This window comes from Felis catus, chromosome D3 (genome assembly GCF_018350175.1).
Source record: "Felis catus isolate Fca126 chromosome D3, F.catus_Fca126_mat1.0, whole genome shotgun sequence".
NCBI classification, from domain to species: Eukaryota; Metazoa; Chordata; class Mammalia; order Carnivora; family Felidae; genus Felis; species Felis catus.
In genome coordinates this window covers 12,306,549-12,318,662 of record NC_058379.1, presented here as the reverse complement: position 1 = coordinate 12,318,662, position 12,114 = coordinate 12,306,549, and the positions used below count along the sequence as shown (strand labels likewise).

The 12,114-nt window shown below is 51.5% G+C and overlaps 1 protein-coding gene across 1 annotated transcript in view; it reads right to left on the bottom strand.

The window, feature by feature from the left end:
* The window catches only part of LOC123381365 (vegetative cell wall protein gp1-like), a 32,507-nt gene that overhangs the window by 18,337 nt on the left and 2,056 nt on the right, over positions 1–12,114 (bottom strand). The window contains 1 exon segment of the mRNA XM_045042060.1: positions 11,357–12,113. Within this exon segment, the coding sequence (XP_044897995.1) occupies positions 11,357–12,113 (757 nt within the window).

Genomic DNA, 12,114 nt, shown 5'->3' with positions numbered 1-12,114 from the left:
CCAGGGGAGAGGTGAGGGGGAATTCAGGTTAATTAGGTTGGGGGGTCAGAGGGAACCAATCGGAAGAGAGGACAGCGTCTTTGCACGGGGCTGAGGTCGGTAAGGGTTAAAGCTGCCACATGTTTGGGGGCTGGCTTTATTAACGAGAAGGCACTAAAATCCATATTACACATCCCGGGCAGGTACCGCCGGGGACACAAACCAACAGCCAACGAGAAATGACAGTGATGCTCACGCTCGTGGGCATTCTGGAGAATTCTTGTTTTCCGAGGGAGAATGGGAGATGGCAGCCGGCATGCCGAGAAGCGACATGATGTGCAAATTAATGGATTTCTTTTAAGGGCCAAGAGGAGAGGAGGGCCTTTTGACAGCCTTGGATTCGGCCATTAATTTTCAAAGACCGATCAAGACACTGACATGTCACACGGACTTTCTTTTAGTGTTGGACCAAAATAAGAATGTTGAACCGTGTAACCAGAGACGTCTCTTGGTGAAAGATCCTCCTTTTAGCGACTATAATTCGCATTTTCATCAATGTCATGCTGCACATCGATGAAAACAGCCATTTAAATGTGTTTCTTCTGTCTTCTCGTAATAGGTTTGATTTTACATTTCTTGCCATCTGGTTTGTGGAACAGAAATATGGAAGTACTTTTACTCTCTGGATGCTCCTTATGGGGCCCGGTCTAAGATGTGGTCCTTTTCTTTTTACTGATCTGGACTCCAACCCAGATTTCCTCCCCAAACAGGCCATCTTGGCGAGGTTTTCCCCTTCATTCAGCCGTCCCATTGAGCCCCGCGTCGTGGCTTTGTGAGGAACCCCACAGCTGTTTCTTCCAGAACGGACGCGGTCCCCCACCTCGCTGTGCATCCCCACAGCACCGTGGCAGACTTTATGAAACTAAATTGAGCTGGGGAAGTTAATGTAGCTTTTCAATAATTACATTTCTCAGATCGGTCCCGTAATAGCAGTAATTGCTAGCAGGTCTCGAATGCCGGCACTCTGCTTAGAGCTTTGAACACACTTTTCCTCTGAGCCTCGTCTCATCCCTGTGACAGCGATGAGTGCACCCATTTTACAGGGGGGGGGAAGCAAGGCTTAGCAAGGGGCAGAGCTGGGATGAGAAACAGTCACCATTTATCAGGTCCCCTGCAGCTCGCTTGTACCCTGGCCTGTCGGTCAGGACGCCAGACCTCTAACAGAGCCCAGGCGCTGGGGTGGGAGGGTGCACGCATCGTCAGAGAAGGTTAGAAAGGACTTTGTAGTGAACAGACACCGAGTCCGCTATTAGATTTCCTGAGCACACAGTTCCGGCATCGTGCGGAGGCACATGATGTCAGAACAGGGCTGAGCGTGGGGCGGGGAGCCGCTGAGGAACTGTGCAAAGGAGGGGGGCTCTGATATTTCTGACTCGTACAGTCCGGAGTCCAAAACATACAACGTTAAAAGTGCCCTAGGTACCCACCAGGGTGTTCGTTTCCTAGGGCTTCTGTAACAAATTACTATAAATTTCATGGCTTGGAACACCAGAGATTTATTCCCTCAGAATCTGGAGGCCAGAAGTCCAAAATCAAGGTGTCAGGGCACCGTGCTTCCTCTGAAAGCTCTAGGGGAGAACCTTCATGGTCTCCTCCAGCTCCCGATGGCTGCTGGCTTCCCTGGCTCATGGCTACATGCCTCTGATCTGTCCCCAAGTTCCAGAGTCTTCCCTGGGTCCGTGTCTGCTTCTCTGACGTCCCTTGTAAGACCACTTGCCATTGGGGTTAGTTAGGGCCCACCTAGGTAAGCCAGGATGGTTCCGCCTTGAGATCTTTTCACGTAATTATACCTGCAAAGATCTCTTTCCCAAGCAAAGTCACAATCCCGGGTTCTGAGGGTTAGGATGAGGACATATCATTTTTGAAGGGCCACGATTCGGCCCCCTGCAACATGAAATAAACGAAATCACGGAGTGTCTGGGTGGCTCCGTCGTTAAGCACCTGACTTCGGGTCAGGTCACGATCTCGCAGTGCGTGAGTTCAAGTCCCACGTCGGGCGAGCTCAAGCCCCGCTTTGGGTGAGCACGAGCCTCGCTTTGGGTGACCCCCACTTCTCTCTCTCTCTCTCTCTCTTTTTCTGCCTCTTGCTCACTTGCACCCTCTCTGTCTCAAAAGAAAGAAAGAATGAAAGAAGGGAAGGAAGGAAGGAAGGAAGGAAGGAAGGAAGGAAGGAAGGGAGGAAGGAAGGAAGGGAGGAAGGAAGGGGAATCATGGAAACCTTAGAGTGGTAAATTGGGATTCTGTTGAGTTGCAGGCAAAGACCATGAACAAGAACGTGTCCGTCCCCTTAGCAGCTGACCCAAGAAGCCTCTCCAACAGCGCCCTTTGTGGGCCAGTGCTGCCCAGCAGAAACGGCGTTAAGTTTTGGCAAACTCTGCCAATCTTCTATTTCTGGCCTCACGGAAGTGGTTTTCTCTCCTCAAGCTATAATCTCCCCTGCAAAATGGGACCGATCCTAATGTGTGCCTGGCAAAGCGGATGTGCTTGTATAGCACAATAGGAGTACAGAGCCACACTGCCTGCCTTAAGTTAGCTGTAGGGGCGCCTGGGCGGCTCAGTCACCTAAGCATCTGACTCTTGATTTCAGCTCAGGTCACGATCTCACGGTTCGTGGGTTCGAGACCCGCCTCGGGCTCTGTGCTGACTGTGCAGAGCCTGCTTCGGATTCTGTGTCTCCCTCTCTCTCTCTGCCCTTTCCCCCATTTGCACTCTCTCTCTCTCTCTCTCTCTCTCTCTCTCTCAAATAAATATTTTTAAATTTTTTTAAAAAAATTTAGTTGTAGCTATTGATATGTTCCCCCATGCAGATTTAGTGAGCATGTGTTTAGTTCATATATATTTCACCCAGAGTTACTGAGCACCTACTGCGTGTTAGTCACCATCCAGGATGGCGGGGACATGGTTGTGGAGGAGATTAACGGTGCCTGGTGGGACGGCGTTTGCACTGTATCATGGGAGAACGAACAAAGACAAGAAATCAATACCGGCACATAATTCTTTTTAAAACAGTCGTTCCAGATAACGATAAGGGCTAGGGAGAACATTTTTTCCGGAGTGCTGCACGATACAAAGACTGAGGGGGAAGGGGTCACCTTAGGTAGGGTGGCTTGGGAGGCCTCCACAGGTGGTAACAGTTCCGCTGAGACCCGCATGGTGAGAAGGAGCTGGCCAAAAGCAGGTGGAATGGTGTCTGAGGCAAAGGGAACAACAAGTACGGAGGCCTTGTGGCCTTGAAGATGGATGCTCTGAATTATTGATGGCAGGGATGCCCCTGTCTAACAGAGCCTTTGCATTTATAGCGTGGTGTTTATAAAAGCCCTCCAGTACCGTGGTCACTCACTCCCTTGTTCAGCAAATATTTCTGGCTCTCTGCATCTCCTCGCCCTGATGCCCGAGTGGGGCACACGAAGGGCAGAAGTGCTGTATTGCTTCTGGGTAACAGCGTTAGATTCGCGATGTGATTAGATTAGCGCCCTCGCTCCAGGATGGAGACCAACAATTTTGAAGACGGGCGGCTCACCCATGATCCTAGGCACCCGAGCGGCCACCGTGAGGAAAGCCACCCGGCTGACCCGGGACTGATGGGACACGTGAGTAAAAACCGCGAGCGAGAATAACCTCCAGTCTCTTTACATCCCTGAGACGGGAGGGTTGTTTGTTACTGCACGTGATCTAGCCTATCCTGACCGATTCACTCCCTTCTTTTAGTTTTGTTTTTTTTTTTTAGCTTTTTAAAAAATGTTTATTTATTTTTGAGAGAGACAGAGTGTGAGCAGGGGAGGAGCAGAGAGAGAGAGAGGGAGACACAGAACCGGAAGCAGGCGCCAGGCTCCGACGCGGGGCTCGAACTCACAGACCACGAGATCGTGACCTGAGCTGGGGGCTTAACCCACGGAGCCACCCAGACGCCCCCTGATTCACTCACTTCTGCTGAGCACCCCTCACCCCTTTCCACCTCCGGGTCTCCACCTCAGGGGGCTGAGGTCACAGTGGAGAACAAACCATCAGGTTGACAAGAGCTGCTGGTTGAAGAGGCGAGTTCCCACGGCTCTTACAGACAGAGACGCTGGAAACCCAGAGGAGCTGCGTAGGCAGCGACAGCTCACATGAAATAGGAGATTCCCAGGAGAAGCAGCAGCCTGCCTGAGCCCCCACCAGCCAGGGCATCCCCTCACCAGGGGCCCGCACGCTCACATTCCCTCCCTCAACTTCACGAATCCCTTCGATATTCCCTTAGTGGGCTTCTGCAATCACCCCGCGGCCAACAAGCCTGCGTGCTACAAGCCGGCGAGCCTGATCCCTGGGCTGAGCAAGGCACTTCTGGGGCATCAGCATCACTCATCTCTGGGACGGGAACAGATTACAAGCATCTGGTGATGGAAACAAAATGCCTGGACGGGCACGGAGTCGCTGATTTTGTCCTCCTAAACCAGCAGTCCGCACGTCGAACGCTCCCGAGAGCCAGGCACCCAACCCAAAGGAGCGAGGCGGGCCAGGCGGGGCCAGCGGCGAAGGGGAGGGTGCCCGGCCGAGGCTGCTTGGCTCCAGCGGGGCAGGGTAGCCGGACATTCCGATTCCGCGCGCAGAAGCCAGATATCTAGATCGCATAAAATATCTGATTATAAAGTACTGTCAGCTAAACCACACCCGCGGTTTTCACTGGGGCTCTTTACCAAGTATTTTTAGACCTGCCCCTCCCCAGGAATAAGGTAGACGTGCATTTTCCTTCTCCTCTTGAGAATGAGCACGGCCACGTGACTTGCTTTGGCCAATGAAGTGTCAGCAGAGGTCACACACGTCGCCCCCGTGCGGACACTGTAAAAGCTAGTGCGCCATCCACCCGAGCCCTTCCGCTGGCCTCCGTCACTGTGGAGGCACGTGAAGAGCTAGGGCACTGGCTGGGTCTTTCGCTTCCGGTAAAAACAAACGAGCGGAGTAACCCGCCGGCAAAAACACCCTGCGCGTATTGCACGAGCAAGAAATAAATGTTATTTACTCTTCTAAAAATGGGGGGGATGTTTGTTACCGCGGCATAGCCTAACTTGTCATGACTGATACAAACACTCTACACGTGACACCAAACAAGTCTGTGGCCAGGTTCTGTGATGTGCAATCCAGATGAATCACTTTTCCCTTCTTTCTCTCCTTCCGTATTTCAAACATTTCCTTCCTTCATCATTTCTATTGGGCTCATTCAGCAGCCGCCAGTGGACGCTTCCTAGAGGTGTAGCAAGCAGGGAGGCAGACCTGGTTTCTGCCCTGTGATGCTTACGATGTATGGGAGAGGCAGGCCCGATTACAGAGAACAAAGAAGCATGGGGTGAGTGCTGTGATGAGTACAGATTAACCCTTTTCAGACTTTTGTTGGTAGAGGTCGTCCAGGGCAAACTAGGGCGACGGTTCCCAAGGGCTGCGTTTTGAAACCCTGGTTTAGACCAGCTGGTTGCAAATGTTTGGCAAGGATTTTGCAACCTCCAGTAAATTACCAAGAGTTTCCCATCTCCCTGCCTTCTTCCTTCCCTCCCTCCCTCCCTTTTTCCTTCCTCTCTTCCTTCCTTAAATTAATCAGACGCTAACCCCAGCGTCCCTCACTTACAACCCACTGCATTTTCCTGAGTAGGACGGATCGTGATCCAATGGTAGACGCCATGCCTAAACTAATCCTACCTCCTAACACCATTGTGTAAGTTGACTATGTAACACAGCACAACATCTGAAAGACCGAGGGCCGTAGGCAAAGGTGTTAGCTGTTATTAATGGAAGGTCTGGTATGTACATTATGAGGGTGTCACGCACGCGACCGTCGTTTTTCACGGCCGAAGATAGGGAAGCATGGCTGAGCTAAGAGTTAGCTTCCAGGGGGAAACCAACAAAGGTGAGGAACCAGCCTAGGGGTTCTAGTGGGCATCGTCACATGCGATCCTCCCCCACAAGCCTACAACGTCCTCATTATTATGTGCATTTGACAGATGAGGAAACTGAGGGTTGGGCAGGCTAAGTCCGTTGCCAGGCGGTGAGGGGCAGAGTCCGGATCCGTCCGGATCCACGTTTATCTGAGTACAAAACCACGTACTGAATCGTGACTTTTTACCTCCCCAGCATTATAATGTACTCTGAAGGCGTGCACTTGAGTCTTACCTGATCAGAAGTTGACCTCCCTGCAGTGTCCCCTTGTGGGGAAACAATGCTTCATGGCGAAGAACTCAACTTGGCCTCCTGGGGGTGTGTCTTCTCTCCCGACCACTAATCCCTAGGTTTGGAGGGGTCTTCTATCACAGGACCCAGACCCCAGAGTTGTCAGTGTGGAAAGATACAGTAGGCTTTGGGGGTCCACCAGCAGGCCCTTAGCCCAGAGGGTGCATGGAGGTGGGAAGAGGCTCAAAGCCCCTCCTTCCTGCTAGCCTCAATCAGCTGCCTCTCTGTCCCGGGAGCCTCGCCCCATCTCCCCAGCAGACAAGAGGTCATGTGCAAACAGAGAATAACGCATTCTCTACCAGACTGCGGGACTGGGTTGTCTGCTCCTCCCCGGTGCAGCCCTGGGATGCAGCGGGGGCTTCTGAGCCACGACAGCCAGGCCTCTTTAGCCTGGGTCTCAGTTTTCCCATCTGCAAAATGGGAATAACGCTGTTTCTTATCCAGAGTCGGTGAAAGAATTTAAAAAGGTGATGATGTGAGTCCCGAGCCCAACTTGAGCCCCCCTCGAGGCCAACTGCTACAACCAGACCCTAGCAACCACACCGCGGCGACAGCAACAAATAACTAGCATGACGGGGGATGCATCCTCTTCGGTGGATAGGGCGGCTCCCCTTCCTTGGTCCAACAGGTGGAGACTGTCCGGACCCCAAAGTACTCATACCCCAGAGCGCCCGCCGAACCCCAACCCACCCTAACGTCGAAATTCTGAGCCACGGGGTTCATGCTTACCCACAGATGCCAAAAAGATGCTTGGATGTCATTTTGCGTAAACGGCTTCCCTACAAGCAGGTTGGCTTGGGAATCAGGCCACCTTGATGCCATTCCCTGCTTAGCCACATCCTAGCTGTGTGTGGTGGGTGCTTAATTAATGGCAACTTCGAGGGGAGAGAGAGGAGGGCCAGGGGAAGCAAAGGGGTGTTTAGGGTCACTTTGAATCAGAAGCGATGACCCCGTGTAGAATCCTGAGGTAAGCCTGTGGCTCTGGGTGCAGACAGCCTGGGTTCGAACACCCACAGCTGTGTGACTGCAGGCGAGATCCTTCACTTTTCTGCCCATAAGACAGGAATGATACCAACAGCAGCTGATTCCTAGGGTTGCGGTGACAAATGTCAGACACGGAACAAAGCTAAAATACAGAAGACACTTGGATGTCCTTATCGAACCAAAATCTGACAACATCACCTAATTTCTTTCTTGTTTATTTTTTTTTTAATGTTTAGTTTGTCGAGAGAGAGACAGAGACAGAGCACGAGCAGGGGAGGGGCAGAGAGAGAGAGGGAGGCACAGAATCGGAAGCAGGCTCCAGGCTCCGAGCTCTCAGCACAGAACCCGACGCGGGGCCGGAACTCATGAACCCGGAGATCATGACCTGAGCCGAAGTCGGACGCTTAACCGGCTGAGCCACCCAGGCGCCCCATACGGCACCACGTAATTTCAAGCCTGGCCTGTGTTGGATGAAATCTCACTTCCGGAGACTTCCGCAGAAGGAGCGTCGTCCAGCCTGGCCTCCTGGAATCCACCTTTTGAAACCAGCAGTTGACAACGTCCGACAAAGTTGCATTGTTTTCACCTCGGCGAGGAGCGCGTGTTCCTTCCGTGGGCGCTTGCCTTTGAAACTCGTAGCTACCGTCTGGTACAGCCTTTTCTGTCTCTAAGACTCCTGGACAGCCAAGCAAAGCTGTCCTGGAAACCTGATCTCCCAGACCCTCAATTCTAATCACGGTGTTCCTTAGACTTGGGCTCACCTATAAATCATTTTTAATGACAGTTTGAGAAGAAAGAAGTCGCAAAGCAAATCTTACATGACGTTCTCATCACCAACGGCATTTAATATCCTAAATCACATGCTTTATGGTGCTGCATCGCGGGCCCGTAGGCAGAATGAAGGAGAACTATTATTATTATTTTTTTTTTTTTTTGCCTTCTGCGCACCTTTTGTGTGCTTGGGGTCACTCGCCTTAGGGAATTCTTGGCTGTTATGTTTGGGGGGTTCATGTGGGGGAAGTTAGGATGGTCAGAGGGTCCGCCAGGATTCTTGGGGGACTTTTACACAATGAGGTGGCCTATTGCAGTGGTTATCCAGAGCCAGTAATATGAGAAAGTTATGAGAATATAAGCCAGGCCTGATCTGGGGTTCCTCGCCGCTCACCTGAGGGGCCCCTTCCCTTCTAGGGAAGCCGATACAGTGAAAAATCAAACCAAAGCGACAGCAAATAAAAACAGGCCCTACCTCTCCTCTCCCCAAAGCCCAGCCAGACTTGAGAATAAACGGGAACTTCGATATTCCAATTCCCTTCCACCTGACGGATATTTTCCGAATACGATACAATTGAATCTAATTTTTAAAAATAATTTATTGTCACGTTAGCTCACGTACGGCATACGCGGTGTCGTCCCGGCTTCGGGAGTGGATTCCGGTGATTCATCGCCTACGTACCCACCGATGTTTGAGCGCCTACTGCGTGCTCGGCGCTGGGCCAGCTGCTGGCAGAGGAGGGGCTCTTTAGGGCGATTGTGTCAGCCTTCAAAGTGCCACACACACGCGTGTGCAAAAGGAGGGACTGGGGCCACTGGAAGCAGCCAGAGCAGGGCCTGGCAGAGAGTATCCGCTCCGTGAACGGTTGGCGAACGAATGATCAGGTCAAAGAACCAACAGTAGAATGAAGTCATCGAAGAGACACCAATGCGCGGGACGAGCGTTTGCTTCCTTCTGGCCCCTCTTTTCATTGCCTGCCTCGCGTGTTAGCAAGAGGATCTGGCGTCACGTCGCCTTAACTCACCGTGAGGCGTCATCTGTACTTGCAAGAGATGTTGACCATCGTCAAGAAGACATCCGGAAGACCCGGGTTCCTCTCCTGCCTTTGATTTCTTGGGAATGAGCCATGGGAGAGACCTCGTCTTGACTTGCACGTGTTCGCAATGGGCCAGGAGGAAGATGGCTTAACTCCCGGTAACAGGATGTACTCTGCCCTCCTGTTCCAGTGTGGGGGCTCCTAAGAGAGGGGTTGAAATCGTAAAGGCAACATTAGCTGGGCTTCTCCCAAGTGTGACACTGAACTCAGGCCTCTGGGTGCGTCAGCTCCCTTAGCTTTCCTTACACCCTGCAAGGACGATGCTTGGAGAGAGGGGCTGGGAACAGGAGGTCAGTGGATCGGGGCACAGGGCTTAGCGCCGTAAATGCTCCATGAATGGCAGCTCCTTTGGTATCTCCTCAGTTTACAAGTGAGGAAACCGAGGACGAGGGAAGGGAAGGGTGGAAAGAGCCTATGAATCAAGGCATCCAGATCACATGAGCTTCTTTCTTTTTTTCATTTTTTTTATGTTTATTTTTGAGAAAGAGGGAGAGATGGAGCGTGAGCAGGGGAGGGGCAGAGAGAGAGGGAGACACAGAATCCGAAGCAGGCTCTGGGCTCTGAGCGGTCAGCACAGAGCCCGACGCGGGACTGAACCCACAAACCGCGAGATCATGACCTGAGCCGAAGTTGGACGCCCAGGCGACTGAGCCACCCAGGCGCCCCTAGATCACATGAGGTTCTAATCTTGATAGGGAGTTCCTCCTGACACTGGACCTAGGTAACTTTGGGGACGTTACTTCACTAAGAACAAAAACCACAATAAATTGGATCCTGTGAAATTGCCAGTTTCCTACGTTAGCAATGTTTGAACACAGCGATGTCATAACCTCAATAAAAACAACTCAATAAAAACAACTTCCTCATAGAGTTTGTGCGAGGATTAAAAGATATGCAAAAACCGAGCACAGCACCTGGCAAATGGTAATCCCCCAATAAACACAGGGGAGTTAGCTTAGTTATCATGTCCATGGCTTTGGTGGATAAAGGAAGACGTGAGATGGACCCATATCGGCATTGGAAGCAAAGCTCCCGCGCTGTTTTCCACTCCTGGACGTGCCTGTGTCACAGGGGCCCCATCCCCTCCTCCTGGGCTTGGTGATACGGGATCAGCAATTTCCTCCACCCCGCCATCCAGGTAAATTATTTACCAACTGCTCTTAACCCCCCTTTTCCACCTCAGGGCAGAGCTTTCTGAGCCCAAGCACCCTCCTTTGAACCGGAACTCTGGAATTGTTCTTGAGGGGTCCCAGTGCCCTTTCTTTCCTTCTTGTCCGGGGGAAGGAGGTGTGCGTTACAGGTTAGAGCAAACTGAGGGAGAGGGAGGCCATGTCCCTAAGTCTATCACAACTAGAATTTGGCTTCCCTGAAGCCGGGTATCCCTCGGGAACATCTTTATCTTCATCATCATTGTAATTATGGTCATCATCACATTAACAACAATATCTATTTTTCCATTAGCTACTACTGCTCCTTTATCTATTTCTTCCTTTTCTTCCTCCTCCTTCCTGCCTTCTTCTTTTTATCCTCCTCCTCCTCCTCCTCGGCTGCCTCTTCCTCCTCCTCTTCCTCCTCCTCCTTCTCCTCCCCATCCCTCACCACCATCATTAGACAATGCCACTTCACTGCAGACTCCCTGCCACATTGTTTCCATCTTTCTTCCCAGCTCTTCATTCTACTTGGGGTTTGGGGTTCTTCCTCTCTCCCACCTCCATCATGATTCAGCAACATTCAGAACTTCAGACCTTCCCTAATCCTGCTATCCCTTCACTCTTGCCATCCCAGCACCTAAATGCCATCCCTACCTACCCTAAATCCCATGGCTCAGTGGCATCTCCTAGATCAGAACAAATTGTGGACTCATTGCAGCCCTTAGTTAGTGGGCTCAAACCTCAAAATCTAGGGCGAGGTAGGCATGGTGATAGAGCAGATTGAACCATTATTAGGCCCTTCAACAGGTCTGGACTGGATAACATTAAAACGAGGCAGAAAATAACTCCCCACTAACCTCAGCACTGTTCAACAAAACCAAACCAAGAATATTCCCAAATTTAGACAACTTTGGACGTGTCTGCCTTGCTCACGTCCTTAACTACCAGTTGCCCCAATCAACAGGAATTGGATCTAAGAAGGTTCACATCTAACATGACCATAATTAATTGGGTAAAAATTAGTCCAATATGGACCAACGTGCTTTTGTAAGGAAAGTGGAGGATGATGACAATGATGATGGTGATGGCAGTGGTGATGGTGGCCATAGTGATGATGACAGTGATGGTGAATATGGTGGTGGTGGTGGTGGTGGTGGTGATGGCGATGGTGGTAATGTTGGTGATGGCGATGGTGGTGATGTTGGTGATGTTGGTGATGGTGGTGATGGTGATGGTGGTAATGTTGGTGACGGTGGTGATGGTGATGTTGGTGATGGTGGTGACAGTGGTGATGGTGGTGATGGTGGTGCTGATGTTGGTGATGGTGATGGTGGTGGTGGTGGTGATGTTGGTGATGGCAATGGTGGTGATGTTGGTGATGGTGATCGTGGTACTGATGTTGGTGATGGTGATGGTGGTGGTGGTTGTGGTGGTGATGGTGATGGTGGTGGTGGTGGTGATGGTGGTGCTGATGTTGGTGATGGTGATATTGGTGATGGTGATGGTGGTGATGGTGATGATGGTGCTGATGTTGGTAATGGTGATGGTGGTGATGTTGGTGATAGTGATGGTGGTGCTGATGTTGGTGATGGTGATGGTGGTGATGGTGATGGCGATGGTGGTAATGTTGGTGATGGTGATCGTGGTGATGCTGGTGACGTTGGTGATGGTGGTGATGGTGATGGTGGTAATGTTGGTGATGGTGATCGTGGTGATGTTGGTGATGGTGGCGACGGTGGTGATGATGATGGTGGTGATGGTGGTGCTGATGTTGGTGATGGTGATGGTGGTGGTGGTGATGGTGATGGCGATGGTGGTGGTGGTGGTGATGGTGGTGGTGGTGGTGATGGTGATGGTGGTGGTGGTGGTGGTGGTGC